Source organism: Chiloscyllium punctatum, chromosome 4 (genome assembly GCF_047496795.1).
Source record: "Chiloscyllium punctatum isolate Juve2018m chromosome 4, sChiPun1.3, whole genome shotgun sequence".
Taxonomy (NCBI): Eukaryota; Metazoa; Chordata; class Chondrichthyes; order Orectolobiformes; family Hemiscylliidae; genus Chiloscyllium; species Chiloscyllium punctatum.
This window is the reverse complement of record NC_092742.1, coordinates 12448753-12461614: the sequence shown is the minus strand read 5'-3', so window position 1 is coordinate 12461614 and position 12862 is coordinate 12448753. Positions and strand designations below refer to the sequence as shown.

The following is a 12862-nucleotide window of genomic DNA, read 5'->3' as shown; positions in this document are numbered from 1 at the left end:
GGACTGATGGGTCTGTTTCCATGCTGTACATCTCTATGACTCTAATTCTTCAAAAGAGAAGAGAGAACTGTATGGCGGGAATGAAGACAAAATCCTTGCCGTGGTCCAAATTTCTAGGAAACATGTAGGTGGGCCAGCGCTGGAGAAATAAAGAAATCTCAGAAGACAGTTGTTCTCCTAGTCACCTGTAATGAGGCCAACTATAGAATATGAGCAGAGATTAAACCTGACAGCCTTCACTACCTGTAGCCCAACACTGAACTGAACAATATCTTTAAAGTACCTTCCTTTCTAATCCAAGGGAATGCTCAGGCACTTTTAGTGGAGCCTTAAGACACCGTCAAGGAAAGCAGACCGATAGAAACCACTTAATTTGAAGCTGGTGCAGCAGATAAAAATCATTTCAGAACAAGACTGCTCTGGTACAATATATTCACACTGTATTAAACATACCACAGTTCAAATAACTTTTAAAATTACATCCCGAAGGCCATGTTGCTCAGCACTGAGATTGGCATATCCCTGTACTGCAGCAAACACCCAAATCAATAAATCAAAGTTTTGCAGCAGATGGAGGATTAGAGTTAGAGATATAAAGAAGGAGTTATAGAACAAAATGTAATAAAGATAAAGATTTCGACAGCTATTAAAGACGGATGGACAGAAAGAGAGAGAGAGGCGGATAGACTTTGAAATTGAAAGGTAAAGTTCGAATTAATATACAAAGAGGGAGAGGGAGGGAAGAAGCAATGTCGAGGGTGAACGGGTGGGGCTCTGTACCTTGCCTGGGGTGACCCCTGGGTTGTGTCTGCTGCATCACCCACGATACGATGGTGCAGTTGCAGGGCATCTTCAGTGCGGAAGCTTTGATTACTGAGCCAATCCAATCCTGCAGGCAGCAGAAATCAATATTATTTGGCAGCCCTGCTTTTTAAAGTATGGACTCATCAGATAAACTGACAGTGAATCACAGTAAATGCCATGAAAGTCATTCATAATAGTCAAGGACAACTTACTCTAAGTCAATGAAAACTTCACTGATCAATGCCCTGCATTGCTACACTGCTGACTGGGCCGAACCCTTGCTGCAAAAGGAGGAAAATCTCAGAAAATAAATAACAAATGGTTCTGGATCTACATCTGTGCCTTTACGTTACTTAGCGGCTCCATCTGCACAGATATAGCTTAGAGAATAAATAGGAGTAAATGAAAACGTTCTGTAGCAAGTTTCTGCCTTGATGCTAACTGCTTCAGCTTCCTTTATCTCCCCTTTTTAATAGCAAGTGTCATTTTTTTTTGAATTCATTCACAGGATGTGGGTATTGCTAACCAGTTATTGCCCATACTTAACTGCCCAGGGGGCAGGTAAGAGTCAACCATGTTGCTGTGGGTCTGGAGTCACACGTAGGCCAGACCAGGTAAGGATAGCAGCTTCCTCCCCTCAAGGATGGGTTTTTCCTGACAATCGACGATGGATTTGTGGTCATCATTCGACTCTTAATTCCAGATTTGTTGTTTTATTGAAATTAAATTCTACCACAGCAGGATTCACATCCAGCTCCCCAGAAGGTTACCTGGGTCTCTAGATTAATAGTCCAGCAATAATATCACAAGGTCATCGCCTCCCCAAAAGTGTTCTCTTCTTGCTAATGTGAAGGAAAGTGCATTCTGGGAACAGAGCCACCTGCTCCCATGCCAGAAAGGCATTTGATAAGGTTCCCCATGGTAGGCCCGTTCAGAAGGTCAGAAGGAATGGGATACAGGGAAATTTAGCTGTCTGGATACAGAATTGGCTGGTCGACAGAAAACAGCGAGTGGTACTGGAAGGAAATTATTCTGTCTGGAAGTCAGTGGTGAGTGGTGTTCCGCAGGGCTCTGGACTTGGGCCTCTACCCATTGTAATTTTTATTAATGACTTGGATGAGGAGCTTGAAGGATGGGTTAACAAGTTTGCAGATGACACAAAGGTTGGAGGTGTCGTTGACAGGATAGAGGGCAGTCGTAGGCTGCAGCGGGACATTGACAGGATGCAGAGATGGGCTGAGAGGTAGCAGATGGAGTTCAAAGTTGATAAATGCGAGGTGATGCATTTTGGAAGGTCGAACTTGAAAATTGAGTACAGGATTAAAGACAGGATTCTTGGCAGGAACAGACGGATCTTGGTGTGCAGGTACATAGATCCCTTAAAATGGCCACCCAAGTGGACAGGGTTGTTAAGAAAGCATATGGTGTTTTGGCTTTCATTTACAGGGGGATTCAGTTTAAGAGCCGTGAGATCTTGTTGCAGCTCTATAAAACTTTGGTTAGACCGCGCTTGGAATACTGTGTCCAGTTCTGTTCACCCTATTATAGGAAAGCTGTGGATGCTTTGGAGAGGGCTCAGAGGAGGTTTACCAGGAAGCTGCCTGGAATGGAGGGTTTATCTTACGAAGAGAGGTTGACTGAGCTCGGACATTTTTCATTGGAGAAAAGAAGGAAGAGAGGGGACCTAATTAAGGTGTACAAGACAATGAGAGGCATAGATAGAGTTGATGGCCAGAGACTTTTTCCCAGGGCAGAAATTGTTAACAGAAATTGTCATAGTTTTAAGCTGTTTGGCGGAAAGTATAGAGGGGATGTCAGAGGTGGATTCTTTACGGAGAGAGTTGCGAGAGCATGGAAGGAGTTGCCAGCAGCAGTTGTGAAAGTGAGGTCATTGGGGATATTTAAGAGACTGCTGGACATGCATATGGTCACAGAAATTTGAGGATGCATACATGAGGATCAGTGGTCGGCACAACATCGTGGGCTGAAGGGCCTGTTCTGTGCTATACAAAAAAAAAGCTCATAGTGCCAGGTCAGGAATGGGATGCTGAAATACTAATTAAACACCCTGTCCACTGTTCCTTTATTCACACCCTTTCCTGACCCAGCAAGACCCGGTGCCACCTCAAAAGTTGCCAGTAAACACCAAGCTGGGGTTACTTAATCTGCAGGGAAGCAGCTCAGACTGATCAAATTTATTACAGCCCAGGACCCAGAGGAAGTTTAAATTCTCAGCATGGGATCAAGGTTCGCAAATGCTCGAACCAAGCTCAGGGGACAGAGAGAGAAATGGCTAGCTCAGGATACACGTGAAAATGCGCCTCACTTTTTACGCGCAGAAAGAGCCAAAATGTCACAGTGATGCATGCTGGCAATGGCTACTCAGAGTCAGCCAGTGGAAGTGAAAAACGTTTGATACTTTTTCAAGAATTGATTGGATAAAAGCCCTGCATCAAAATTTGAGCTTACTTTAATTGTCTTCAGTTGGCACAAAGCCCTCTCTCATCTCGTTTCAAACTATTCAGTTTCTCTGATTGCCCTTTCCCTCCCTTGTGCTCCATTTCACCACCATTTACAACATCTCCTCTTCCACACCAACCGACCATCCCAGTTCCTGTTGTTCCACATCACAATGGATTTTAAAACCTATAAAAAAGTTCCGGTCAGGACTGTCGGGAAAACCTGTGGTTTTCTTCAAAAACAAACCACAGGTGCAATAGCAAGTAATCAACAACAAAAAAAAACACTGTTAATCAGCAAAAATCCAGACTACACAACAATGGTCAACACCAAACTCCTGTACTGCAGTGAGACCTAGACTGTGTGTCAGTGAGTCGTGATGAAAGAAATTCAACCAGAAAAATCTCTGTCACATCTTGAATCAATGGGAGGCATATCAAAGAAACGCTAGTGTCCTTCTTGAAGCCAACTCGACACACATTCAGCCAAAACCAATTAGGATAAGCTGGACATGTATCCAGATGGCCTGAATCCATCTCAGAGTCATAGAATCATACAGCATGGAAACAGGCCCTTCAGTCCAACTCATCCATGGCGACCAGTATCCTAAATAAATTTAATCCCATTGCCTGCATTTAGCCGATACCCCTCTAAAAGTTTCCTATCCATGTACCTGGCCAAATGTCGTTTAAATGTTGAAACTGTACCTGCATCTACCACTACTTCTGTCAGGTCATTCCACATATGAACCACCCTGCGTGTGAAAACATAGGCCCTCAGGTCCCTTTTACAACTTTCTCCTCTCACCTTAAAAATATGCCGTCTAGTTTTGAGTTCCCTCACCCTAGAGAAAAGACCTTTCTTATGCCCCTCATGATTTTATAAACCTTCATAATCCCCCAACCTCTTTCACTCTAGTGAAAAAAGTTCCCAGCTTACTGAGCCCATTTTTATATCTCAAACCCTCCCTTAACTGGCAATATCCTGGTAAATCTTTTCTGAGCCCTCTCCAGTTTGATAATGTCCTTCCAAGTTCTGCATTAGTGGTGCTGGAAGAGCACAGCAGTTCAGGCAGCATCCAAGTAGCTTCGAAATCGACGTTTCGGGCAAAAGCCCTCGGCTTTTGCCCGAAACGTCGATTTCGAAGCTACTTGGATGCTGCCTGAACTGCTGTGCTCTTCCAGCACCACTAATCCAGAATCTGGTTTCCAGCATCTGCAGTCATTGGGGTAAAAACAATGTCCTTCCAAGAGCAGGGTGACCAGAACTGCACACAGCACTCCAGAAGTGGGCCTTATCAACATCATGTACAACCTCAACGTAACATCCCAACTCTTAACCTCACAGGTCTCAGCAATTAAGGCAAGTGTGCTAATGCCTTCTTGACACAAAGTCCTGTTTACCGAACTCCCACATGGCCAAAATTCCTTTAAGAACAAAGAAAATGCAACAAAGACCCCCTGAAGCCTGGCTGCATTGACAATAATGACTTGGAGGAACTCACTGTCTTTCGTATCAAACAATGACTTGTCCTTAAAGCGGTACCGTGCTTTGAGTCATAACATTTTTCTGAGGAGGCAATGCAAGAAGAAACAGGAAGAAAATCCTGCACTCTCAATCCCACTACTGTCATACAACAGGATGACTGAATGGCTCACTCAGCCATTCAACAGGATCATAGCCGATCCAACATTCCACATGGCCACTTTCCTGCCCTTTCACTACAACCCTGGATTCTCCAACCTATCAATAATCTATTTATCTTAAATATTCTCAAGGACAGCTCTCTATGGCAAGGAGTTCCAAAAAGACTCAGCCCTCAGAGAAGAAATTATGACCAATACAATCATGATCGATCATCCAACTTAATACTCTGTATCTGCTGTCACTCCATATCCTTTGATCCTTTTAGCCCTAAAAACTAATTTAGGATATCTGGTCGGCATGGAGGAGTTGGACCGAAGGGTGCGTTTCCATGCTGCACATCTCAATGACTCTATAACTAGATGTATCTCCTTCTTGAAAACATGCAATGTTTTGTCTTTAACCACTTCCTGTGGTAATGAATTCCACAGGCTCACCACTCTCTGGATGAAGAAATTTCACCTCATCTCATTCCTAAAATGGTCTCCCCCATATCCTTAGACTGGGACCCCTGGTTCTAGATTCCCCATTGCATCTAGCTGTCTAGTCTTATCAGAACCTTCTGGACATTTCATCTACCAATTAAGAAGGTAAAAACAATGACTGCAGATGCTGAAAATCAAATACTGGATTCGTGGTGCTGGAAGAGCACAGCAGTTCAGGCAGCATCCAACGAGCAGTGAAATCGACGTTTCGGGCAAAAGCCCTTCATTAGGAATAAAGGCAGTGAGCCTGAAGCGTGGAGAGATAAGCTAGAGGAGGGTGGGGGTGGGGAGAAAGTAGCATAGAGTACAATGGGTGAGAGGGGGAGGGGATGAAGGTGATAGGTCAAGGAGGAGAGGGTGGAGTGGATAGGTGGAAAAGGAGATAGGCAGGTCAGACAAGTCCGGACAAGTCAAGGAGACAGTTACTGAGCTGGAAGTTTAGAACTAGGGTGAGGTGGGGGAAGGGGAAATGAGGAAGCTGTTGAAGTCCACATTGATGCCCTGGGGTTGAAGTGTTCCGAGGCGGAAGATGAGGCGTTCTTCCTCCAGGCGTCTGGTGGTGAGGGAGCGGCGGTGAAGGAGGCCCAGGACCTCCATGTCCTCGGCAGAGTGGGAGGGGGAGTTGAAATGTTGGGCCACGGGGCGGTGTGGTTGATTGGTGCGGGTGTCCCGGAGATGTTCCCTAAAGCACTCTGCTAGGAGGCGTCCAGTCTCCCCAATGTAGAGGAGACTGCATCGGGAGCAATGGATACAATAAATGATATTAGTGGATGTGCAGGTAAAACATTGACGGATGTGGAAGGCTCCTTTAGGGCCTTGGATAGAGGTGAGGGAGGAGGTGTGGGCGCAGGTTTTACAGTTCCTGCGGTGGCAGGGGAAAGTGTCAGAATGGGAGGGTGGGTCGTAGGGGGGCGTGGACCTGACCAGGTAGTCACGGAGGGAACGGTCTTTGCGGAAGGCGGAAAGGGGTGGGGAGGGAAATATATCCCTGGTGGTGGGGTCTTTTTGGAGGTGGCGGAAATGTCGGCTATGCCTGTCTCTTTGTTGGCTATGTAGAACAATTGATCTTCCGTAATTACACCTGCACCACTCCCCACCTCTTCCTCCGCTACATTGATGACTGCATTGGCGCCACCTCGTGCTCCCGCGAGGAGGTTGAGCAATTCATCAACTTCACCAACACATTTCACCCTGACCTTAAATTTACCTGGACCATCTCTGACACCTCGCTCCCCTTCCTGGACCTCTCCATCTCCATTAATGATGACCGACTTGACACTGACATTTTTTACAAACCCACCGACTCCCACAGCTACCTGGATTACACCTCTTCCCACCCTACCTCTTGCAAAAATGCCATCCCGTATTCCCAATTCCTCTGCCTCCGCCGTATCTGCTCCCAGGAGGACCAGTTCCACCATAGAACACACCAGATGGCCTCCTTCTTTAGAGACCGCAATTTCCCTTCCCACGTGGTTAAAGATGCCCTCCAACGCATCTCGTCCACATCCCGCACCTCCGCCCTCAGACCCCACCCCTCCAAAGGGGTGGGACAGAGCACCAGGGGCGTTCTGTCAAGGACAGAATGCCCCTGGTGCTCACCTTCCACCCTACAAACCTTCGCATAAACCAAATCATCCGCCGACATTTCCGCCACCTCCAAAAAGACCCCACCACCAGGGATATATTTCCCTCCCCACCCCTTTCCGCCTTCCGCAAAGACTGTTCCCTCCGTGACTACCTGGTCAGGTCCACACCCCCCTACAACCCACCCTCCCATTCTGGCACTTTCCCCTGCCACCGCAGGAACTGTAAAACCTGCGCCCACACCTCCTCCCTCACTTCTATCCAAGGCCCTAAAGGAGCCTTCCACATCCGTCAATGTTTTACCTGCACATCCACTAATATCATTTATTGTATCCGTTGCTCCCGATGTGGTCTCCTCTACATTGGGGAGACTGGGCGCCTCCTCGCAGAGCGCTTTAGGGAACATCTCCGAGACACCTGCACCAATCAACCAAACCGCCCCGTGGCCCAACATTTCAACTCCCCCTCCCACTCTGCCGAGGACATGGAGGTCCTGGGCCTCCTTCACCGCTGCTCCCTCACCACCAGACGCCTGGAGGAAGAACGCCTCATCTTCCGCCTCGGAACACTTCAACCCCAGGGCATCAATGTGGACTTCAACAGCTTCCTCATTTCCCCTTCCCCCACCTCCATCCTAGTGTCAAACTTCCAGCTCAGCACTGTCTCCTTGACTTGTCCGACCTGCCTATCTCCTTTTCCACCCTCTCCTCCTTGACCTATCACCTTCATCTCCTCCCCCACTCACCCATTGTACTCTATGCTACTCTCTCCCCACCCCCACCCTCCTCTAGTTTATCTCTCCACGCTTCAGGCTCACTGCCTTTATTCCTGATGAAGGGCTTTTGCCCGAAACGTTGATTTCACTGCTCGTTGGATATAGCCTGAACTGCTGTGCTCTTCCAGCATCACTAATCCAGTATCTACCAATTAAGAGTTGGCCTGTTGCATCTCATAGAACATAAAACAGTACAGCACAGGTATGGGCCCTTCTGCCCTCGAGCTCATACCGAAGATGACACCAAATTAAACTAATCCCTTCTGCCTGTCCTTGCTCCATATCCCTCCATTCCTTGTACAGTACACTCATGTGCTTCTCTAAAAGTCTCTTAAACACCCCTATTGTATCTGTCTCCACTATACCACCCTGGCAGCATGTTCCACGCTCCTATCACGCTCTGTTTAAAAAAAAAGTGGCCTGCTCATATTACCTTTCAACTTTCCCCCTCTCACCTTAAGTGTATTCCCCCTAGTTTTAGGCATTTCAACTCTGGAAAAAGGATTCTGACCATCAATGCTATCTAGATCTCTCATAATTTTACTCACTTCTATCAAGTCTCCCCTCAGCTCTGCCACTCCACAGAAAGCAGTCTGAGGTTTTCTAGCCTCTCCTTATAGTTCATACCCTCTACTCCAGGAAGCATCCTCGTAAATCTCTTCTGCACCCTCTACAAAGCCACCACATCCTTCCTATCACGGGGCAACCAGAACTGAATGCAGTACTCTTAAGCCTAACCGAAATCTGATAAAGCTGCAACATGACATCCCGACTCTTCTAGTTAATTCCCTGACCAAGCATGCCATAAGCCCTCTTCACCACTCTATCTATTTGCGTGGCCACTTTCAATGAGCTATGGACTTGAATGTCAAGCTCCCTTAGTACACTAATGCTATTCAAGGTCCTGCCATTTACTTTTCCTTTATAGTTGATCTCTCCCAAAGTACAGCACCTCACATTTACCTGGATTAAACTCCATCTGTCATTTGACCACCCTTATCTGAAACTGATCTATATGCCATGTATTCTTTGACAACCTTCGACACTATCTACAACTCCATTGATCTTTATGTTGTCTGCAAACTTACTAATCCCACCCATCTACACTTTCACCCAAGTCATTTAGATAGATCATATGCAGCAGAGGTTCCAGTATGGCTCCCTGCGGGACACCACTAGTCACACCGACCCTCCAGCCTGAAAAACACCCTTCCACCACGACACCTTGTCTTCTATGAGCAAGCCAATGCTGAATCCATGCGAGCAAGTCTCGGTGGATCCCATGCATCTTCATCTTCTTGATGAGCCGACCATGAGGGACCTTGTTGAAAGCCTTACTAAAGTCCACACAGACAACATCCACTGCTGTACTCTTACCAATCACCTTCATCAGCTCCTTGAGACATTCAATCGAGTTAGTCAGACGTGACCTGCCCTACACAAAGCCATGCTGACTACCCCCTAATTAGGTCATGCTTTTCCAAATATGCATAAATCCTATCCCTAGGAATTCTCTCCAACGATTTCCCAACCACCAATGTAAAACTCACTAGTCTATAGTTTCCTAGATTATCTCTATTTCCCTTCTCGAACAGAGGAACAACATCAGGACTTCTCCAGTGGCTAATGTGCATACAGAGATCATGGTCAGGGCCCCAGCAATTCCTCTCTTGCTTCTCTCATTAACTTGGGATAGATACCAATGAGCCCTAGGGAGTTATTCACCTAAATGCTCTTCAAGAGACCCAACACCACGTCTTTCTTGTTCTCAGAATGCCCTAGCATTTTCCTCCATACCCTTCTCCTGGGTGAATACTGATACAAAGTAGTCATTTAGGATTTCACCCACATCCTCTGCCTTCAAGCACAAGATCCCTCCTTTATCCTTGAGTGGTCCTACCTTCTCCCAAGTTCTCCTCTTATTCTTAATATATGTATAGGGTGTCTTGGGATTCTCTTTAACCCTACTTGCTAAGGTCATTTCATAGCCCCCTCTTGCTCTCCTAATTCCCTACTTGAGCTCTTTCCTGCTTCCTTCATATTCCACACAGGCTCTGTCTGATTTGAGCCTCCTAAACATTACGTATGCTTCTTTTTACCTTTTGCCTAAATTCATAACCTCCCTCTTTATCCAAGGGTCCCTTACCTTGTCATCCTTGTCCTTCCTCCTTCCTAGAACATGCCGGTCCTGAACTCTCATTGGCAAGCCTTTAAACAATTCCCACATATCAAATGTGGACTTGCCTGATAATAGCGCCAAGGCAAAAACAATGACTGCAGATGCTGAAAATCAAACACTGGATTAGTGGTGCTGGAAGAGCACAGCAGTTCAGGCAGCATCCAACGAGCAGCGAAATCAACGTTTCGGGCAAAAGCCCTTCATCAGGAATAAAGGCAGTGAGCCTGAAGCATGGAGAGATAAGCTAGAGGAGGGTGGGGGTGGGGAGAGAGTAGCACAGAGTACAATGGGTGAGTGGGGGAGGAGATGAAGGTGATAGGTCAAGGAGGAGAGGGTGGAGTGAATAGGTGGAAAAGAAGATAGGCAGGTCGGACCAAGTCAAGGAGTTAGTAACTGAGCTGCAAGTTTGAAACTAGGATGAGGTGGGGGAAGGGGAAATGAGGAAGCTGTTGAAGTCCACATTGATGCCCTGGGGTTGAAGTGTTCCGAGGCGGAAGATGAGGCGTTCTTCCTCCAGTCGTCTGGTGGTGAGGGAGCGGCGGTGAAGGAGGCCCAGGACCTCCATGTCCTCGGCAGAGTGGGAGGGGGAGTTGAAATGTTGGGCCACGGGGCGGTTTGGTTGATTGGTGCGGGTGTCTCGGAGATGTTCCCTAAAGCGCTCTGCTAGGAGGCGCCCAGTCTCCCCAATGTAGAGGAGACCACATCGGGAGCAACGGATACAATAAATGATATTGGTGGATGTGCAGGTGAAACTTTGATGGATGTGGAAGGCTCCTTTAGGGCCTTGGATAGAGTTGAGGGAGGAGGTGTGGGCACAGGTTTTACAGTTCCTGCGGTGGCAGGGGAAAGTGCCAGAATGGGAGGGTGGGTCGTAGGGGGGTGTGGACCTGACCAGGTAGTCACGGAGGGAACGGTCTTTGCGGAAGGCGGAAAGGGGTGGGGAGGGAAATATATCCCTGGTGGTGGGGTCTTTTTGGAGGTGGCGGAAATGCCGACGGATGATTTGGTTGATACACCTCGCTCCCCTTCCTGGACCTCTCCATCTCCATTAATGACGACCGACTTGACACTGACATTTTTTTACAAACCCACTGACTCCCATAGCTACCTGGATTACACCTCTTCCCACCCTATCTCTTGCAAAAATGCCATCCCGTATTCCCAATTTCTCCGCCTCCGCCGTATCTGTTCCCAGGAGGACCAGTTCCACCATAGGACACACCAGATGGCCTCCTTCTTTAGAGACCGCAATTTCCCTTCCCACGTGGTTAAAGATGCCCTCCAACGCATCTCGTCCACATCCCGCACCTCCGCCCTCAGACCCCACCCCTCCAACCGTAACAAGGACAGAACGCCCCTGGTGCTCACCTTCCACCCTACCAACCTTCGCATCAACCAAATCATCCGTCGGCATTTCCGCCACCTCCAAAAAGACCCCACCACCAGGGATATATTTCCCTCCCCACCCCTTTCCGCCTTCCGCAAAGACCGTTCCCTCCGTGACTACCTGGTCAGGTCCACACCCCCCTACGACCCACCCTCCGATTCTGGCACTTTCCCCTGCCACCACAGGAACTGTAAAACCTGTGCCCACACCTCCTCCCTCACCTCTATCCAAGGCCCTAAAGGAGCCTTCCACATCCATCAAAGTTTCACCTGCACATCCACCAATATCATTTATTGTATCCGTTGCTCCCGATGTGGTCTCCTCTACATTGGGGAGACTGGGCGCCTCCTAGCAGAGCGCTTTAGGGAACATCTCCGAGACACCCGCACCAATCAACCAAACCGCCCCGTGGCCCAACATTTCAACTCCCCCTCCCACTCTGCCGAGGACATGGAGGTCCTGGGCCTCCTTCACCGCCGCTCCCTCACCACCAGACGACTGGAGGAAGAACGCCTCATCTTCCGCCTCGGAACACTTCAACCCCAGGGCATCAATGTGGACTTCAACAGCTTCCTCATTTCCCCTTCCCCCACCTCATCCTAGTTTCAAACTTGCAGCTCAGTTACTAACTCCTTGACTTGTCCGACCTGCCTATCTTCTTTTCCACCTATTCACTCCACCCTCTCCTCCTTGACCTATCACCTTCATCTCCTCCCCCACTCACCCATTGTACTCTGTGCTACTCTCTCCCCACCCCCACCCTCCTCTAGCTTATCTCTCCATGCTTCAGGCTCACTGCCTTTATTCCTGATGAAGGGCTTTTGCCCGAAACGTTGATTTCGCTGCTCGTTGGATGTTGCCTGAACTGCTGTGCTCTTCCAGCACCACTAATCCAGTGATAATAGCGCCTCCCACTTAACACTCCCTAGCTTCTGCTTAGTTCTGATGTAATTTGCCCTCTCCCAATTTTGTACCTTACCACAAGATCCTGACTTATCCTTATTCATAGCTACCTTAAACCTACAGCAGAAGCCTGTGACACTGTGCAGATGTCATCCCCAAACTGAGGGACATATGGTTTCATTAGGAAGTGACAACAAATCAAACCAAGTCCACTACACCACTCTTGACAACTCTTAAAACAACTCTGCTGTAAACATAGCCATAACATTGCACAAAACAAAAAGTGACTGCAGTTACTACGGACTCATGAGGAGAGAACAGAACAATTAATGCTGTACATTTAGGCTATTCATCGGGTCTTTCCACAGGTGCTGACTAATCTTCAAATATTGCAGACATCGTCTGTCTTGCATCATAAAACTTTTACAGATGAAGGCGGCATTTCAGTCCATCTTTAGTTGTCCATCATGAACCGATATTCAGATTTAAGCAATCTATACATAAGTACATTGAAAGCTGTTTAGAGATTTACTCAGAGAAAGTGAGGACTGCAGATGCTGGAGATCAGAGCTGAAAATGTGTTGCTGGAAAAGCGCAGCAGGTCAGGCAGCATCCAAGGAGCAGGAGAATCGACGTTT

General features: G+C 47.6%; 1 protein-coding gene across 2 annotated transcripts in view; it reads right to left on the bottom strand.

The window, feature by feature from the left end:
- nrde2 (NRDE-2, necessary for RNA interference, domain containing) overlaps positions 1-12862 on the bottom strand; it is a 115924-nt gene that overhangs the window by 65064 nt on the left and 37998 nt on the right. For both annotated transcript variants that reach the window (XR_011960403.1, XM_072568077.1), the window contains exon 3: positions 781-889. Coding sequence is in view for 1 of the 2 variants with exons in the window: in XM_072568077.1 (XP_072424178.1) it covers positions 781-889 (109 nt within the window). In the remaining variant the exon portion in view is untranslated. The remainder of the gene's footprint in view (positions 1-780; positions 890-12862) is intronic.